At 44.0% G+C, this 16,400-nt stretch overlaps 1 protein-coding gene across 13 annotated transcripts in view; it reads right to left on the reverse strand.

Moving 5' to 3' along the window:
- Positions 1-1,881: 1,881 nt before the first annotated feature.
- The window catches only part of LOC118232405 (neuronal cell adhesion molecule-like), a 76,856-nt gene continuing 62,337 nt past the window's right edge, over positions 1,882-16,400 (reverse strand). For 6 of the 13 annotated variants that reach the window (XM_035427374.1, XM_035427375.1, XM_035427373.1 and 3 more), the window contains 14 exons: positions 16,037-16,234; positions 15,772-15,842; positions 15,385-15,610; positions 15,106-15,221; positions 13,968-14,172; positions 13,675-13,797; positions 13,350-13,526; positions 11,854-11,889; positions 10,829-10,894; positions 10,089-10,211; positions 9,271-9,426; positions 8,346-8,477; positions 7,396-7,474; positions 1,882-4,857 (listed from right to left, as the gene is read on the reverse strand). In XM_035427374.1, the coding sequence (XP_035283265.1) occupies positions 4,623-4,857; positions 7,396-7,474; positions 8,346-8,477; positions 9,271-9,426; positions 10,089-10,211; positions 10,829-10,894; positions 11,854-11,889; positions 13,350-13,526; positions 13,675-13,797; positions 13,968-14,172; positions 15,106-15,221; positions 15,385-15,610; positions 15,772-15,842; positions 16,037-16,234 (1,943 nt within the window). In that variant the 3' untranslated portion in view covers positions 1,882-4,622. The remainder of the gene's footprint in view (positions 4,858-7,395; positions 7,475-8,345; positions 8,478-9,270; positions 9,427-10,088; positions 10,212-10,828; positions 10,895-11,853; positions 11,890-13,349; positions 13,527-13,674; positions 13,798-13,967; positions 14,173-15,105; positions 15,222-15,384; positions 15,611-15,771; positions 15,843-16,036; positions 16,235-16,400) is intronic. The other 7 variants (XM_035427383.1, XM_035427382.1, XM_035427381.1 and 4 more) reach the window with 5 other exon arrangements.

Genomic DNA, 16,400 nt, shown 5'->3' on the forward strand with positions numbered 1-16,400 from the left:
AAAAAAACAAAAAACAGCAGTCCTCTGAAATCGCCCAGAGACAATAATTAAAAACAGGAGTTTGTTTCTTTCTTCAAAATTCTTTGGACATTGCACAATATTGCACATTGAGCAACAAACAGGACCAATTGTACTCTAGCTATTGAGGCCATGTTTCGCACAAAGAAGAAAGCAAATCTCAAAAAAGATCCTTATATCCTGTCTGGTAAATCCACCTGAATGTCAAGAGGTTTAAAGGGCGCCCGATTGGAAGATGGTCAGGATATACATGACAGAAGGAACTGGTGGAGTCTCAGGCTTAAAGCAATGAGTGGGGGAAGGGGGGACGGTTAACCCTTTGAAGTGTAGGTTTTTTGGAATGTTTTATTTTCTCAATTCTAAATCAGTGTTCTAGAACTCCACTGCTGCTTGCAATTACCAGTAGCGACCGTTACATCAGCATTAGAATGTTCAGTTATTAACACTAATCACATTTTTTTGACCTTACTCCTCAAAGGGTTAAGGGGCAGGTGCTGATTTGGTAATGGCGGCCAGCAATAAAAGCATCAACAAAAGAGCATGTCATGTGATAGAATTAGCCATTCATAGGGATCACACATCCATTCCTGACACAATGAAGAAGTGAGGGAAATAAGCGCTGTCTATGGGGTGTTTTTGAGAGCTTTTGAGCCATACGGAGATTAAAAAACACCATAGTCATTTGATCATAAAGTACTGTGGTACCTGGCTCTGATTGGATGTTGCTAAGACACAGAGAACTGTAAGTCAAATAACTAATGCAGATTGTCTGTTGCAATTCTATGCCTAATTAGTTTTGATCAGAACAAGACATGAGGCAATTTAAGATATGGTGAGATATTATTCAAGACTTATTGCAGATCTAGATTTGTTTCGGATTTCTTTGGCAGAATAATTTAAATAATACTTGGCTCCTCTTTTTCATTATATGAATAATAAAAGAATTAAGTTAAATAATAAAAACAATCCACGGATGCGCCAAACCTAGGTCAAATTAGATGATAGTAAAAATTTGCAGAGACTCCTGCATGTCTCTGCAAATGATCAATGAAACACGATGATAACAAAAGGTACAATCATAGGGAAAAAAAATTCTGAATATAATTTTTTTTTAATTCTCTTTACATTTTCAGAAATCTGCAGGAATTCCACTGGTATGTTAAAGGTGGGTGTATTTCAAATAATATTTTGGCTCAGGCCTGCCACAGAAAGAGTTTTGGTAAGCTCTCATTGTGCTCTTGTGTTTGTGCTCTTAATGTATATGTAATATATTAGCAATAATTTAATAACTTCATCATCATAACCATTTGTTTTCAGTTGCAGTCGGAACAGACTGGGCTATATACTATTTCACAGTGAATTTGAAGTAATCCCAGTACTAAAATGGTTTACCCTCACCATGCACTAGGTGGCAGTGTATACAAGAATATACTCTATTTCCTATTTAGTAGCGATCTGGAACACAGTCGTACAGACAGATGAAATGAGCATTAACTTGCACCAAAGCGATGGATGTGGAGAATGAAAGGAACTGCTCATGATCCAAAGAACTAATTCTCTCTCTGTAGGCAGCAATTTTTTTGGGAAATAATTTCCCAGATATGTGTCAAATTAAAAATCCTGTTTTCCCCCCAGCCATACGGTTGGGGGCAAGTGCTATTTAAAAATAAAATAATAACGTTAATTAATAACTTTTTAATCGTTTTGTTACTGCATCTAGTGACTGTGTAACATGTATAAAACTACACTACATTTTATTTTTTCTACACTACAAACCACAGCAAAAAAACTGGATTTTCCTGCCTTTGATTCTGTGTTCTACAACAGTACGCTAAAAAGAAAGATAACCTGCAAACTGCGAATTGTGCTAGATATATTTATTTATACTTATAACCATATTTTGCAGTCGATTGAATTCCACTTGTACTCATGGAGGTAAAATTGAAAAACAAAAAAATTAATAATGAGGAATAAAATAAATTGTTAGTGAAATCCTGAAACAAAACATTTATTTTCATTTAGAATACAAAATCATTTGCGATAATATTATAGAGTATTCCACCGGGCAGACTGAACATGCACACGGCCACATGAACCAGAACATAACATCGTACCACCGCTAGCAAACACGTTTCCCAGGGAACCCGCACTCTGAGATTCCGTCGCGTTTCTTCTTCCAGAACCATCCGAGGAGTTGCACGGATTCTTTGTTTTCTTTTATTTGCAAAATCGGCGCCTGTACCGTCAAAAGACAAACAATCACGGCGGACAAAAGAAACACCACCTGAAGATTGGGGGGAATTGTTCTCTGGCCACAAGATTAGTTTGTGAGTGTCTTACCATTCGTGCGAGTTATGAATATACAAAAATTCAGAGCAAATTAAAATTTTAAGGTAGATCATACCCCCACTGGCCATATCTTTTAAACAGTAGCATGTGCTTGTCGCTCTCTTTCTCTTCTGTGGCCTAAATGATTTTACAGTCAAGTTGGGCATATTTACAAAATTCAACACAAATATCTACACATTAAAAACATACAACTGAACTTAAAACTTGATGCAAGTTATGAAACAAAGCACGTCATGAGCTTCCGGAATTTTCACCCACAATTCTCCTGACTTTGACCAAGGTTGAACAGTATTTAGGCCGAATCCGAGCCACCTGTAGCCTACTGTGTATCCTTTTATTTTTCTGCTACTCTGTAAAGCGTCTTTGCGACAGTTGTCCGTATAAAGCGCTATACAAATAAAATTCACTTGATTTGACAACAGCTACCGCTGGTCCCGTGCGATGGAACACTTGCACACAATCGACGAAACGGAACCCACTGCATAGACAACCCGCACTATGGAAAAACGAACGTTCTGAAGATGGTTCAATTTTGGCATGCCACTTGAATAGCCTAAAATGGCAGTTTACTGGCAAGTTGGCAGTAGTTTTAAGCTGTTTGACTGAAAAAGTCTCCCCACCAAATTTCCCCTTTTCTGTAGAGAGAAGCGATGGGAATCACTGTAGGTTTCTGTTGAAAACAATGGAGATTAAAGGCCTACACATCACTCATTTTCAGCTTTAGATTATGAACGTTCTCCGTGAGCTGAGACCTTTTCAATGGATGACTAACTGTACAATTATCATTCTTAAAATTCTGTTCACATTTTCTGTCCTTCGTGTCCAAAAGAATTAACTGATTTGTAAATGTTTCTAGCACATTGTTCCCTATGAAGGCACTATATACTGAAGGGCACCACACACCACCCACATTCAGTGACATCAACAAGACACGTGTGTACGTTTGAACACGTGACACAAACAGATGAGCCACTGGTCAGGACCAAAACACGTGTGTACGTTTGAACATGTGTGATACAAACAGACAAGTCTCTGTTCAGGACCAAAACACATGTACAGTTGAACATGTGTGACACAAACAGACAGGTCTCTGTATAGGACTAAAACATGCGTGTGCGTTTGAACATGTGTGACACAACCAGTCGAGTCTCCGCACAGGACTAAAACGTGCGTGTGTGTTTGAACATGTGTGACACAATCACATCTGGTCAGGGAAGGCAGGGAGCTGGGTGGTTACTGTACAGCGTGTTGTGTTTTTTTAAAAGAAAAATCTTTACATCACCATGCACATGTGCTGGAACCAAAACATGGCCATATATGCAGGGCGTAGCCATGGAAACAGGGAGATTAGATGGGTTTTACATGCAGACTTATAGCCTCCATTTTCATTAGTGCAATTGCAACATGAAAACATTTCAGATGTCAATGACAACAATGATGAAATAAAACATAAATATCAAACAACCTGAATCAGACATGGTGTTGCGTATGTAGGTGTGCGACAACAGAGTACTGTATTTTCATATACTGAGATCAAAGCCCAATACATAAACACAACCAATTTCCAATCTATATATTTTTTTCTGCAATTATATACAAACAAAGCTCCTGTCTTGCAAAAAAGACATATAATAATAGCTATACATGTAGTCACGCATTTCACAACAATGTCCACAAAGACATTGATGCCTTTTTTTATATAATACCAATAAAACACTTTTACAATATAACAAAAGGCATACCCAGTAATTCAGATGTGCACCGTATAGTCAAAATGAATCACTGTTTCCACGTTATACACTATATTTTAAAAAAAAATTCTCTGTGTGTTATAATGTGTGGAGAGAAGATTACGGTTTCCATGCACTATATTAGAAGCAGATGAAAAAAGACGCCCGGTTTTTAATGCAGACCTATCGCCCCGGTTGGACGTGTTGAGAAAATACATGTTTGCAAACGATAAAACTGCAGTTACTGTATGCGTTCCCGTTCTCTCCGCTCCTGCTCACGTTCTTCCAGGTTCCCGTGTCACTTCCGCGGGGCTCTTGGAACATCTGTGTCACTGGTTGTTTTTAGGCGGATAATGTCTTTGTTTTGTTTTGTTTTTTTTTTTCAACAGTAAATGATCATGTGATGAGAGGTCAAAGGTCATAGTGCCATGGAGACGACGAGTGAGATGAGGGGGTGGACAGTTTCTACGGCAACTCCCCTGTGTGTGTGTGTGTGTGTGTGTTTTTTCTCCCCCAACCCCTTGGTTACACGAAGGAGTTCATGGCGTTAACGGGGGAGGGCGCCTCCGAGCTCTCGTTCCCCTCGGCGGTGTCCTTCTCCTTCTTCCCGCTGTACTGCCCGATAAACGACCCGTCCTCGTTGAACTGCCCGTCTCCGCCCTCGCCGTAGTCAACTAAACTGTCGTCACTGTCGTCTTTCTTTACCGTCCCGTTGGATGGCGTGCGGCTCCCTTTCAGGGGCTTATGGTCCTCGGTGTCGCTAGGAGAAAATAACATGCAGGCGTTACAGGTGAAACGACGCTTAAACGGCAGCAAGGGTTTTACTTTTTTTTTTAGATGCGGGAATGATGCAAAAACGCATGCCGGCCGGTCTCTCTGTCCGTACACGTCCGCACGCGCCCTTCTGTCCTTCAGATATCGGTCAACAACGCTTGCTTTGACGTGTTGTTCGAGATGCAGGCAGAGCTCACGATGAGACTGGCCAGGAACGCATAGATATACAGGGGCTGAGTATCTATGTCCCTGTTTTATGATGAAATTCAATTTGAGATCAACCTCGAATGGGTTCCTGTGAAGAACGTACGTGGCCCTGGTTCAAGTGTGGAACCTAAAGTATAGGCGAGTTTGTGCCTGTATTTGGCCGTTTTCAGGTAGACCGACATTTTGGTCCAAACTTTGGTCCCCAGCCTAAAAAAAACAAAATGGGTGTGCAAGATTGGATGGACTGATTGGATTTCATCACAAAACAGGAAATTTCCCATCGGAGTGAAACGTAATTCCATTTCCCTTCCTGTAAGCCAGTGCATGAAGGAGACGCGGCGCGTTTGTGATTTTGTGATTTTCCTCTGACAGCGGTTCCTCTCCACAGGGGGAGATGGAGCTATGGGAAGGGGGGGGGTGGGGGGGGGGGGGGGTTGCTGTGAAAACTGGAAATCCAAGGCAATGATAAACGTGAATGGCTAAAAGCGGTATTGTCAGCCAAAACAATCAGACGTAGCATCCAAAGGGGCGGGGGGTCCGCGGATAGAGCTTTTAGTGGCGGTTAGTCCATGTTAACCGTACAGAATGCTGAATATGCTGATGGCTATGGCAGCGGATGTCGAACCAGCACCAGATACTTTTTAAGGCCCGTCGCGGTTTCCCACAATGCTTTTCACCCATCTGCGGTACAGTGGTGACTGCCGGACAAGAGTGCCTGCTCAGTGTCTCCAGCCACACATGCGCCGGACTTGCGGGTTCCTTCTTACCTTTCCAGAGACCTACGCAATCCCCAATTCAAAGAGTGTGTGGAAGGAGCGCATGAACACCACGGAGAGGAAAAGGCAGATCTTATTCTAGAGTGTCTTCACCCCTCGGAAAAGTCTAGAACACGCTCCCCCGGAACACCAGCTACAGCTCTTAACAGCATGGTTCGCCAGCGCTCCACAGGAAGCTGAGAGAAGACTCGAGATCGATTTACTGTGCACTCAGCATCTACCGCCGTGAGACGAGAGCAGCTCTTTCAGCTCCACAGATTAACAGGAAGTGCGGAGAGATGCAATTCAATACAGGTGCAGACTCCCTAAACGCTCTTATGCACTGTTCATTCTTCGAGCAGCACCGGGAGTATGGATCGACAACACGCCCAGTTAATCTAGAAATCCTCTGCACGAGATGGATTACGTGAACGCGGCTTGATACAGGCCTCAATACGGATTTCAGGCATGAGTTTCGACACACTTCCATTAGTGTTATTTGTACATGCATATCATCATTTTTAATGTAATATCCTGTAAAAAAAAAAACCATAAAGTAATCTAGATTATTTCAAATACCTGAAAGCTCATGTCTTGTCAAACAAATGACCAGACAAAATGTCTGTATGCCTTTACTGAAATCAAGCTTGACTTAAACAACAAGTAAAATGTTATTAATATGAATCATTCATTTCGAAAAAGGAAAGGTATTTTAAATGACATATTTAGACATTATTTTTTACATTCCATTCATTCATTAATTCATCCCATTTATGGTCTGACAGACTTACAGAATGTCAAAATGGCAGAGAATTTGTTATGCAAAACATACATGTCACACTTTAATTAAACGTGCCCCAAGTCTTTCAACACTTGTATATATAGGTTGCGTCTCAAAAGGAAGGCAGCTGCATTGCTGCCTGCTTCCTTAGAAGTGAGCCCGCTTTGAAGGTGTCGTCCTAACGGAAAAGGAACCTCAAAAGGCCATAAATCTGGGATGCACTTTGAAGGCAGGATGATGTCACAGAAAAGTAACTCGATTTCCGTCAAATTAGCTGACTAGTTCATGGAAAGCTCACAGAGGCTTAAAAATCATTCTCTGTTTTATACAGAGAGGGGTAACTGTACCACTTATGAAGGCATATGTCGGTGCACATACGCTTACATATGAAGCTTTTTAACGTATTAGTTGTTAACATATAAATTAGATGCGTATATCTGAGGGACGTTTTAGGACAAAAACAAGTTGAGACGTGTTCTTGCCTTGAGCGACTGTGCGAACGGTGGCGGTAGGGAAAAGTTTCCTCGAGGTCCCGAAAATGTTTTAAAGCCCAAAATCCTAAATCAAAAGAGATGGCTTAACACTACACCAAGGAGCGCGCTTCTGGAGTGAAAAAAAACACACAGCCAGAAAGCAAAAACACAGCCCACCGATGCAAGAAACACACCCACGCACAGACCCGCTTTTCCCGCAGGTACGTCACGGCAGGGTGGTCCAGGTGGAGCGAAAACAGCTGCAGGTGCAGCGCTGCTGGGACTCTGAAGGCGGAGTCAGCCCTCACCTGTACTCCCCGAAGGTTCCGTCGTCCTCCTTCATTGGCTGGATTTCGGGATCTGCGTGAGCGTCCTCTTTTTCTTTCACTGGAGGGGAGAGAGGGTAACGGTTCTTCAGAACCTAAGTCTGGGTTGCTCCGGAAACAGCGCAGCATAGCACTGAGGGACTGAAGTTTGTGACCAAGAGGGATTCGGGTTCAAATCCAGAGAGGGGCATTGCTTGTGGAAAGGCTGAAAATCCCCCGGTATATACCATGCAGTGACATCACCGGTGTGGTATCATGAGATGATATCTCCACAATGCGAGGCCGGGCAACATATTAATGACGCATGTGTTTAAAGGGGCTATGGCTAAGCACTATTTCCTGCTGTGCATGTTTAAAGGGGCCACGGCTAAGCGCTATTTCCTGTTGTGTGTGTTTAAAGGGGCCACGACTAAGCTCTATTTCCTGTTGTGTGTGTTTAAAGGGGCCATGGCTAAGCGCTATTTCCTGTTGCGTGTGTTTAAAGGGGCCACGACTAAGCTCTATTTCCTGTTGTGTGTGTTTAAAGGGGCCACGGCTAAGCGCTATTTCCTGTTGTGTGTGTTTAAAGGGGCCACGACTAAGCTCTATTTCCTGTTGTGTGTGTTTAAAGGGGCTACGGCTAAGCGCTATTTCCTGTTGTGTGTGTTTAAAGGGGCTACGGCTAAGCGCTATTTCCTGTTGTGTGTGTTTAAAGAGGCTACGGCTAAGCGCTATTTCCTGTTGTGTGTGTTTAAAGGGGCTACGGCTAAGCGCTATTTCCTGTTGTGTGTGTTTAAAGGGGCTACGGCTAAGCGCTATTTCCTGTTGTGTGTGTTTAAAGAGGCTACGGCTAAGCGCTATTTCCTGTTGTGTGTGTTTAAAGGGGCCATGGCTAAGCGCTGTTTCCTAGGCAGAGCGAGGTGCTGGAGGCAGGCCCCACAGGGCCCACTCACCCGGGTACTTGCCCCCCTTGTTCCTCTTGATGAAGCAGACGATGAGCAGCACCAGGATGAGCAGGGCGATGGCACACATTAGGCCGATGAACCAGCCCTGCGTGGCGATGTCCACCTGCCGGCTCGCCATGGCTGATCACGTGACCCCAGGAGGAGGAGGAGGAGGGGGGGAGAGTGAGAGAGAAGGAAAGGTGAATTTAAGAAGGCTACTTTTAGGTTAGCTCCTTTACTCCGGGAACAGAAGACGTCCTCAGGATACGAGTGCCCCTCCTAAAGCACCACTGGCAGGGAGCCATCAGTGTATTTGCATGCGATAAAACGGCAGACGCACTTGATTGAAGGATAAGACAGTGACGCGCGGAGCTGCTGCACATTAGCATGCGGGATCGCATGCATAGATGCACGGAGGTGAGGATTCGGACACACAGGAAGCGCACAGTGTGTTGCACCCGTTACAGCAATGGGGTCGTCCTAAAAATCGCATACACACATGCGCGCACGCACACACACTCTCGCACGCGCACATACGCATGCACATACGCACACACACACACACACACACCAGAACAAACAAATACAGATATCATTCTACTAATGAATGATAATGATGAAACATGCACAGCCATCCCAAAGTGTAAACGTATGCCTGGGTAAAAATATGAACACTGTTTTATAATCCTTTATGCCTTTGGCACTTCATCCAAAAAAACCAAAAGGAATCATGCAGAAACAAAACATGTCTGCTTCACGACAGAACATGCTTCAATGCCTTCAACGATCTGAACAAAAAACGTTGGTGGATAGCATTCCCGCGTACACACAAAAAATCTAAAGGTTTTCAGCCAGAGAGGGTACCATGCAGGCAACATCTGCAACGACTTCTGGAGCACAGGAAACACAGGTTGGGACTGACATGCCACCTCACCTGGAACCGTAATCGATAAATCCTCTGTACTGTGCACGATCGCGTCGGACTGATCTCTAGCGACAACTCGCACTCTATACGAAGTTCCCGGCTTTAAGCCTTCTATCTGATACGTCTGGGAGCCATTAACATACTCTCTTTTCCAATCTTCTTTACCTAGGAGAGTATTAGGGGAGATAATCAACTTTGAACACATTGATAACAAATCTATAACAGTAAATGATAAAGCTTTGATAACGGTAAATAAAAATACAAATACTGCACGGTTGAAATTATGAGGCGCTTTGAATTCCCTAGGTGTTCATGCATTTGTGATGGCCTTTTATTATTTATAAAAAAATAATGACAACGTAAAACATTGAAAATGAGTACATAAATGCATTAATAAATGCATTGAACTAATTTAAATTAACATTTGGCAATTTTACACTTGAGTCAGACCCACAAGTACGGTACGGACAACACGCAACCAAAGGCTTAAATGCAAACCCAGCTTTAGATCTGGATTTGATCTGGGCTGTGGGGCACATTTGTGCACAAAGAACAGGGCCTCAAACAGACATGCCAATCTCAAAGCCCACATTCCTATTCATCTAATGCACATCTAATGCATATAACACATAATTCATAAGATAAATACAAAAATACATTTTGAATCCTGAAATCTGAAATTAATTTTCCTTTGAAAACAAAACATCATTTACCTTTTTGAAAACACATCAAATTTTTCTTTTATTCTACAAAGTAGGACAGGTTGTAAAGTTTCTTTTTTGCCCATAAATGAAATAAACAAAGGCAAAACAAAGATAACATCTTACTGTTTTCTACGACATATTCAACATAAACGCTCTTATCGGCTCCCCAGTATTCCCAATTGATAACGGCTCCGTTCTCCCTGACGGACCAGCTAACGTTCCCAAAAGCCGGAACGGCAGGAGGCACTGAACACAGGGAGAGAAGAGAGAGCTGTGAAGCTAACCGCAGCGGTGGCCGCACGGAAAACAATGCCGCGCCACAACGGACAATCACTTCATAAAATGGAGGATGATCACAGAAACATCAAACTGATGGACACATTCCTAACCTTACTGTAGAAAATGAACTTTTTTTTGTTTTACTGTAGAAAAAAAGCCTGTGCTGTGGAATGAAGCAAGAGAACTGGATGTCAGGATAACATGTATCTTTTAGCTTAAAAGGTAAGTTATTGGACAGATATGTATTTATTGGGAAGAGGAGATCTAGTGAAACGTACATTTTCAGAAACTGCAGCTACTGTATATATTTATGCGCTTAAAAAACAAAGCACAATAGGTGCTTTCAAAGTATAGGTTCAATGAAAACGCGAGCTCACGACAGACAGAAGACCTACTTCCCCAAGTACATCCCTAGTTTCATACGAATGCAAGACAATATTAGCCTCCATATACTGTAGCTTGTCTATCAGCATACTGTAGTAAAACAGAGAATAAAGGTTTCATAGCAGTGAAGGCACAGACGTCTGCCAATGTGGGGTTAGACTGGAAATAGGATCGGTCTCTAGGCTAGGAAAGAGAGGTACCCTTGCGAAATGTAGGGCGCGGAGACTGTGTGATTGGTGAGATTGGATGAGGGGGTTCTGTACGCCCTGGAGAAACACGGAGAAGAATAAGAAACACACCACACAGCAGACGCAACACAACGCAAGACGTTAAACATGGTTAGAGACAGGTCGAAGGTAAGAAACAGCAATGTGCTGTGCTCTCATGATCATTCCAGTAGGGGTGCCAACACTTCCTTGTCACACTGCATATAGGTTACACATGCCACGGTCAACAGATTCAGCATAGCACTGAAGTTGATTGGGTGTAGTTGAACAGGTGATTAGGAGCAGATATTATTGTTCATTTACCAAATTAATTACATTAGTAGTGCATAGCAACCATACAGCAACCTCAGTTTGGTAGGTTACTTACAGAAGCATTACATCAGGTGTCCCAAACTGAAAATAAATAATTCAATATTTATCAAGACATATAATAGAAATACAGATATCCCAGCTAAAACAGGACCGTTGGCAGCCCCACGAGTGTTGGCAAGTATGGAAACAACAGTATGAGGTCATGCTACACACCTTGCTTACAAGCTACAGAAAAACAACAGCAGTGGCGGTAGAAAGATGCGGGGGGTGGGGGGGGGGGGGGTTCATCGTAAAGGAAATTATTACTTGGTTTTCTTAAGGGCACAATTGGCTGTGCGATCAGTACTGACTTTGATAGACGGACAAAACTATCGTTTTATGCACGATACATCCATCTTGAAATTTTGTCAGTGCCCTAGCAGCGCTTTCGTCTACGGCTACGCTGTATCTCCGTTTCAGGCTGTTGTTGAACGTCGCGGTTTGCTTATTCGCTCCCTAGCGATGTGTCGCTGCACACAGCCACGCAGTGCGGGATCACAGGGGGTGGGATTTTCAGAGAAAGAGAGAGAGAGGGAGTGGGAGACGCATGCAGATCCAAGGGCGGGTTCAGGTAAAAAATAAATTTTTAAATTTTAAAAAGAAGAATGAGCGACATGCAGACGCATCCTTTTGAATGTCCGTGTTACCTTTGCCCACTTCTACTGCGGGCTTTCCCATTAAAGCTTTGAAGGGAAGAACAGAGAAACAGAAGAACTATGTGTAAGCTGAGCAACCCCGACAATTCACAGCAAAAGCAGCACCTTCTACCTAACCACGATTGATGTTTTAATGGAAAAAAACATTATAAACGACATCCTGAAAAAACGCATAGATAAGCACAACAAAGCAGACAACAAGGAAAACCACACTGCACAACGAGTAGCCTAGCACATCTAAGACAGGTTGAAGTTTTATTTCTCTCGAATTTGACAGATTTTTGACTGAGGATTAAGGCGTGTGCATAGTTTACAAAAGTAGGTTATGCTGCCAGTAGATCAAGATCCAAAACCACCCATGCTGTCAGAAAGCTATTTTGATATAATTCTAAACGTATTATGAATTTTACACAAACGCAGCCAAGAATACATATGTGTATATTTCTGTTCACATCACCTACCGTATAACAACTGAGTCATTAAAAAATGTTGACATACCGAAAACATGATCACAGAAATGACAAAGTCAATGTTTATACCTATATAAACTTTTGGACCTGCATGACAGTTTCAGATTAAACTGAAACTCATTTTTCAACCACGAGACCACAAATATATTACAAACATCCATCAAAGAAAAACTACAGTACAGCTAACTAAACTACAGGGTAAAAGCGAAATGGCAGACAATGGTAGGAGGCACAATCACACCTGGGAAATATCCGAAAATGACATCGCTAACCATGGGTTTGATAATATGATTTATGATTCTGAAGTGATTCTCAATTTTCCTCAAGATGGCATTTGAAAAATTTCAAAGCTGAGTTTAATATTGTCAAAAATCTGAAGGCACTAAGCATTTCGAGTCCATTGCTAAACACAGACACACAGACTGATAGACACACACACCACGGAAATCAATATTTTTGTGGTTATCACCATGTCTTTTGATCAGATATGAATTCAGGCAAGTGATGAGGTGGCTGTCAAACTTTTGTACAGTAACTTCTCAAAAATCAAATTGATCATTGCCTTATATTTCAGTTAATCAAACCAGAACATGCACAGGCATAACCGAACATATGCATTCATAATCATTCACAATTTTATCTAAAGATTAGGCTATGAGAAAGTGCTCCTGGAACCACAGATGTCTTTGGCTATAAAGACAATACAGGCAACGTATGTAATTTGAGTTATGCACTAAGGAAGGGTTTGTCCTACAAGTAGTGTTCATTTTGGTGAACATGACAACACTGACAAGATTAAATGAATTTGTTAGGATATACAAAATGAGTCTGAACAGTCTGAAGATGAGTCCTTCAACTCTACAGGAGTATTTAAAATCGAAGTATTGGCTATAAGTATGACAAAATGTCTCCACAAAATAGTGCACAGGGGGTTGTTTCAGTCGACAGGTTCGAGCGGACCTAGGGATATACTAATTGGACGGCACCCTCCTTTTTTAAAGTGGATATTAAACTCACCCTCATCCATAATGGAAATCGCCTCTTCTGTCCTGGCAGGTCCCGGGCCTTGTGCCGTGTTTGCGTGGAGGTAAAACTTGTAGCGGGTGATGGGCTTCAGATTCTGCAGAGTGAAGGAAGTCTCGTTGGGCAGGAGAGTCACTTCCTCCAGCGGCCCAAGCTCGCTGGTGCTGTTGACTGGAAAGGGAGGGGAAACGGTGGGTGGGGTTACCGAACTGCAGGTCACAAGCTCACTCATCTTGGCCTGTCTATCAATCAATTAATCAATCAGTCAATTATCAGCTGGTGTCAGAGTGTGTATCCTGTCAGGTGTAGCAGTACTCACTGGGCTGGTATCTGAGTGTGTATCCCGTCAGGAGCCCATTGCGCTCGAATGGAGGCTCCCACTCCAGAGTCACAGAGTCCAGGTGGATGTTGGTAACCCTCAGGAGGGCCGGGAGTCCGGGCACTGCACAAGGACAGACAGCATAAGTGTGTGGCCTAAGACTGCTTAAGTGTCCATTGAATCTGAATGCACTCTGAGCTTAAGGCATGTTGCCTTTGCTCATGACATCATGACTTTTTGTCTGACATGTTTTCAGTTTTGGGCAGTTCTGAGAGCTCTGGCGCCTTCCCTACCTCCCTCGGGGGTCTTGAACTGCTGATTGGTGCTGTGTTGCCCGTCCCCTCTCCCGTTGAAGGCCCGGACGTTGAAGGTGTAGAGGCTGTAGGGGTGGAGGCCGGGCAGCTTGCCGTGGGTTTTATTTCTGCTGAAGGTCAGGACCTGCTGCTCCTCCAGGTGTGGGTGCTGTTTGTGCAGACTCCTTTCCTTCCAGTAATGCACCTGCAAGGTAGCCCGCCCCCAACACCACACCTCCATCAGCCTGGACCCCGTTGGCCAATCATCATGCACCTTAATTTACATGCGGCCAATCAGCTGACACACTTATCCAGAGTGACTGACACTGGAGACGTTTCACATACGACCCATTTGCACAGCAAACCATTTACTGAAGCCATTACCTTCGCTCACGAGTACAACATCTTGGAATCGAACCTGCAACCCTTGAGTTACAAGGAAGCCCAGTTCCCTAACTGTCATACTACACTGCCACACCATTGAACAATGCTTTATGCCATCTGCTGATTCATGCATCTAATCGCTTTTATCTGCTTGGGTGTTCACATGTCGTGTTTTATGCAGTACCCTCTAACTTGGGACAGCCAAGGCAATGTAGCCTTTTGGCTCAATTAGGTATGGTGCATCACATGGAAGGCATGACTGTTTTTAATTGCCCATTGTCCCTGATAAATAAAATAAAATAAATGCAGCCTAGGGGTGGTAAATGTAGTGCTGTACTGTAGGTGCGCTGCATTTGTCGCCTGAATGCTCCTCGTGTGCAGACATCGTATTGATTTTCTGAAAAATAGCTAATACTGTAGCACTTAGAAAATGTCATAGTAAGGCTAAAGGAAATAATAAAGTAAGACTTTTCTTAACAGGGTTCCACTGCTCTGTTCAATGAAAGCTTTACTGGGGTAAACATGGCAGGAGAGATCGGTTCCACCCCCTTAAATTCTAAAGGGGGCGAATGGGCCGTTCGTTGGAGATTTCCAGGTGTCCGAACACTGGAAGTAAAGGCCTTGCCACCCTCTCATGAATGACAGACTTCTCTGACTCCCGGCCCAAAGCTGACTGGCTCTTTCTGCTTCCCCTCGCTCCGTGTGGAACGGGACGTAACCGCGAAACCGTCACACAGGCGTGGCGTCCCCTTACCCTGTAGCCTTTCAGTCGCCCCCGGACCGTTTCGGGAGGGACGGGGTCCCAGTGCACTTCCGCCAGCGTGCTGTTCTGCACCTGGACCCTGATGTTGCCGGGGGCGACCGTGGGCACTGTGGTAGAGAAACATTAAGGATTAGAGTCGGGCCACCAAATGAATTCACATATCATAAACAAGGCTGTAAACCCACTAGGGAGTTATTAGCCACACCCACATTTATATTTATTGTCTTAAAATATATGCCCTGTGTGTGTTGAAATTTAGACGCGACTCACTGTCCTCTCCAGAGTAGCCCAGGAACACCTCCGGCTCCGGGCCGCTCCCGAACTTGTTCACCGCCTGGACCTTGATCTCGTACGGGACGAAGGTGGGCGTCCCCGAGACCACGAACTTGGACACGTTGGCCACCGTCACGGAGGACCAGTCGTTGTCCACGTCCTTCAGCCTCCAGATGACTTTGTACTGCAGCTCGGGGCCGTTGGACTGCAGGCCTGTCAGGGGCTACAGCGCACAAGCACGGTATTACATCACTGAGCCCGATCCATTCACTGAGCGCGTTTTACTCATGCTAATTAGCTACACTGGCAGCCACTGAAGGACACTACTTTAAAAGTTGTTCAAACGTAGTGTATATATCATTTTTTTCCTTGTTTTTTTTTTACCTTCCATGATATCACCATGTTGTTGGGTTCGGTTCCTACACCTTCCACTCCAGTAGGGTTTTCATCGGGTGCTGAAAGTCAGAGGATTTACAAACACAATCAGATACAGATCCTACATTTGTAAAAGACATTTTAGAATATATTACAATATATTCCATATCTGCAAAGGATAGCTTGCTAGCAGTCCGGCTATGGGTCTGGGTGCTAGGCTAATTCAGGGCCCCCTCGCATCGCTCCCCTTAGCGGCTCAGGTGAGGGACGTTACCTGCCCCCGCGGTCCTGTACTCCTGCGACCGGGCGCTGGGCTGGCTCAGGCCCATCTTGTTGAGCGCCAGGACCCGGAAGGCGTAGTGCGCGTAGGGGGACAGGTCCAGCAGGGCGGTGGTCTTGGACCCCGGGACGTCGGTGAGGTTCAGCCACACGTCGGGCTGGTGAAGCGCGTCCTCGTACTGGATGAGGAAGCCTGGACAGAAACGCGGACGGGAGAAAAGCGGGTTATCCTACGGGGGAGGGGAGACGAGGACACAACATGCCGCGTGACCTCGGTTAGGAGTTTAGTTTCCCTGCGCGCTGAACTAGAACACACCTTGCAACAGGACACGATATACAGGGTCGTGTTAGCACGCATA

This window comes from Anguilla anguilla, chromosome 7, assembly GCF_013347855.1.
Source record: "Anguilla anguilla isolate fAngAng1 chromosome 7, fAngAng1.pri, whole genome shotgun sequence".
Lineage (NCBI taxonomy): Eukaryota > Metazoa > Chordata > Actinopteri > Anguilliformes > Anguillidae > Anguilla > Anguilla anguilla.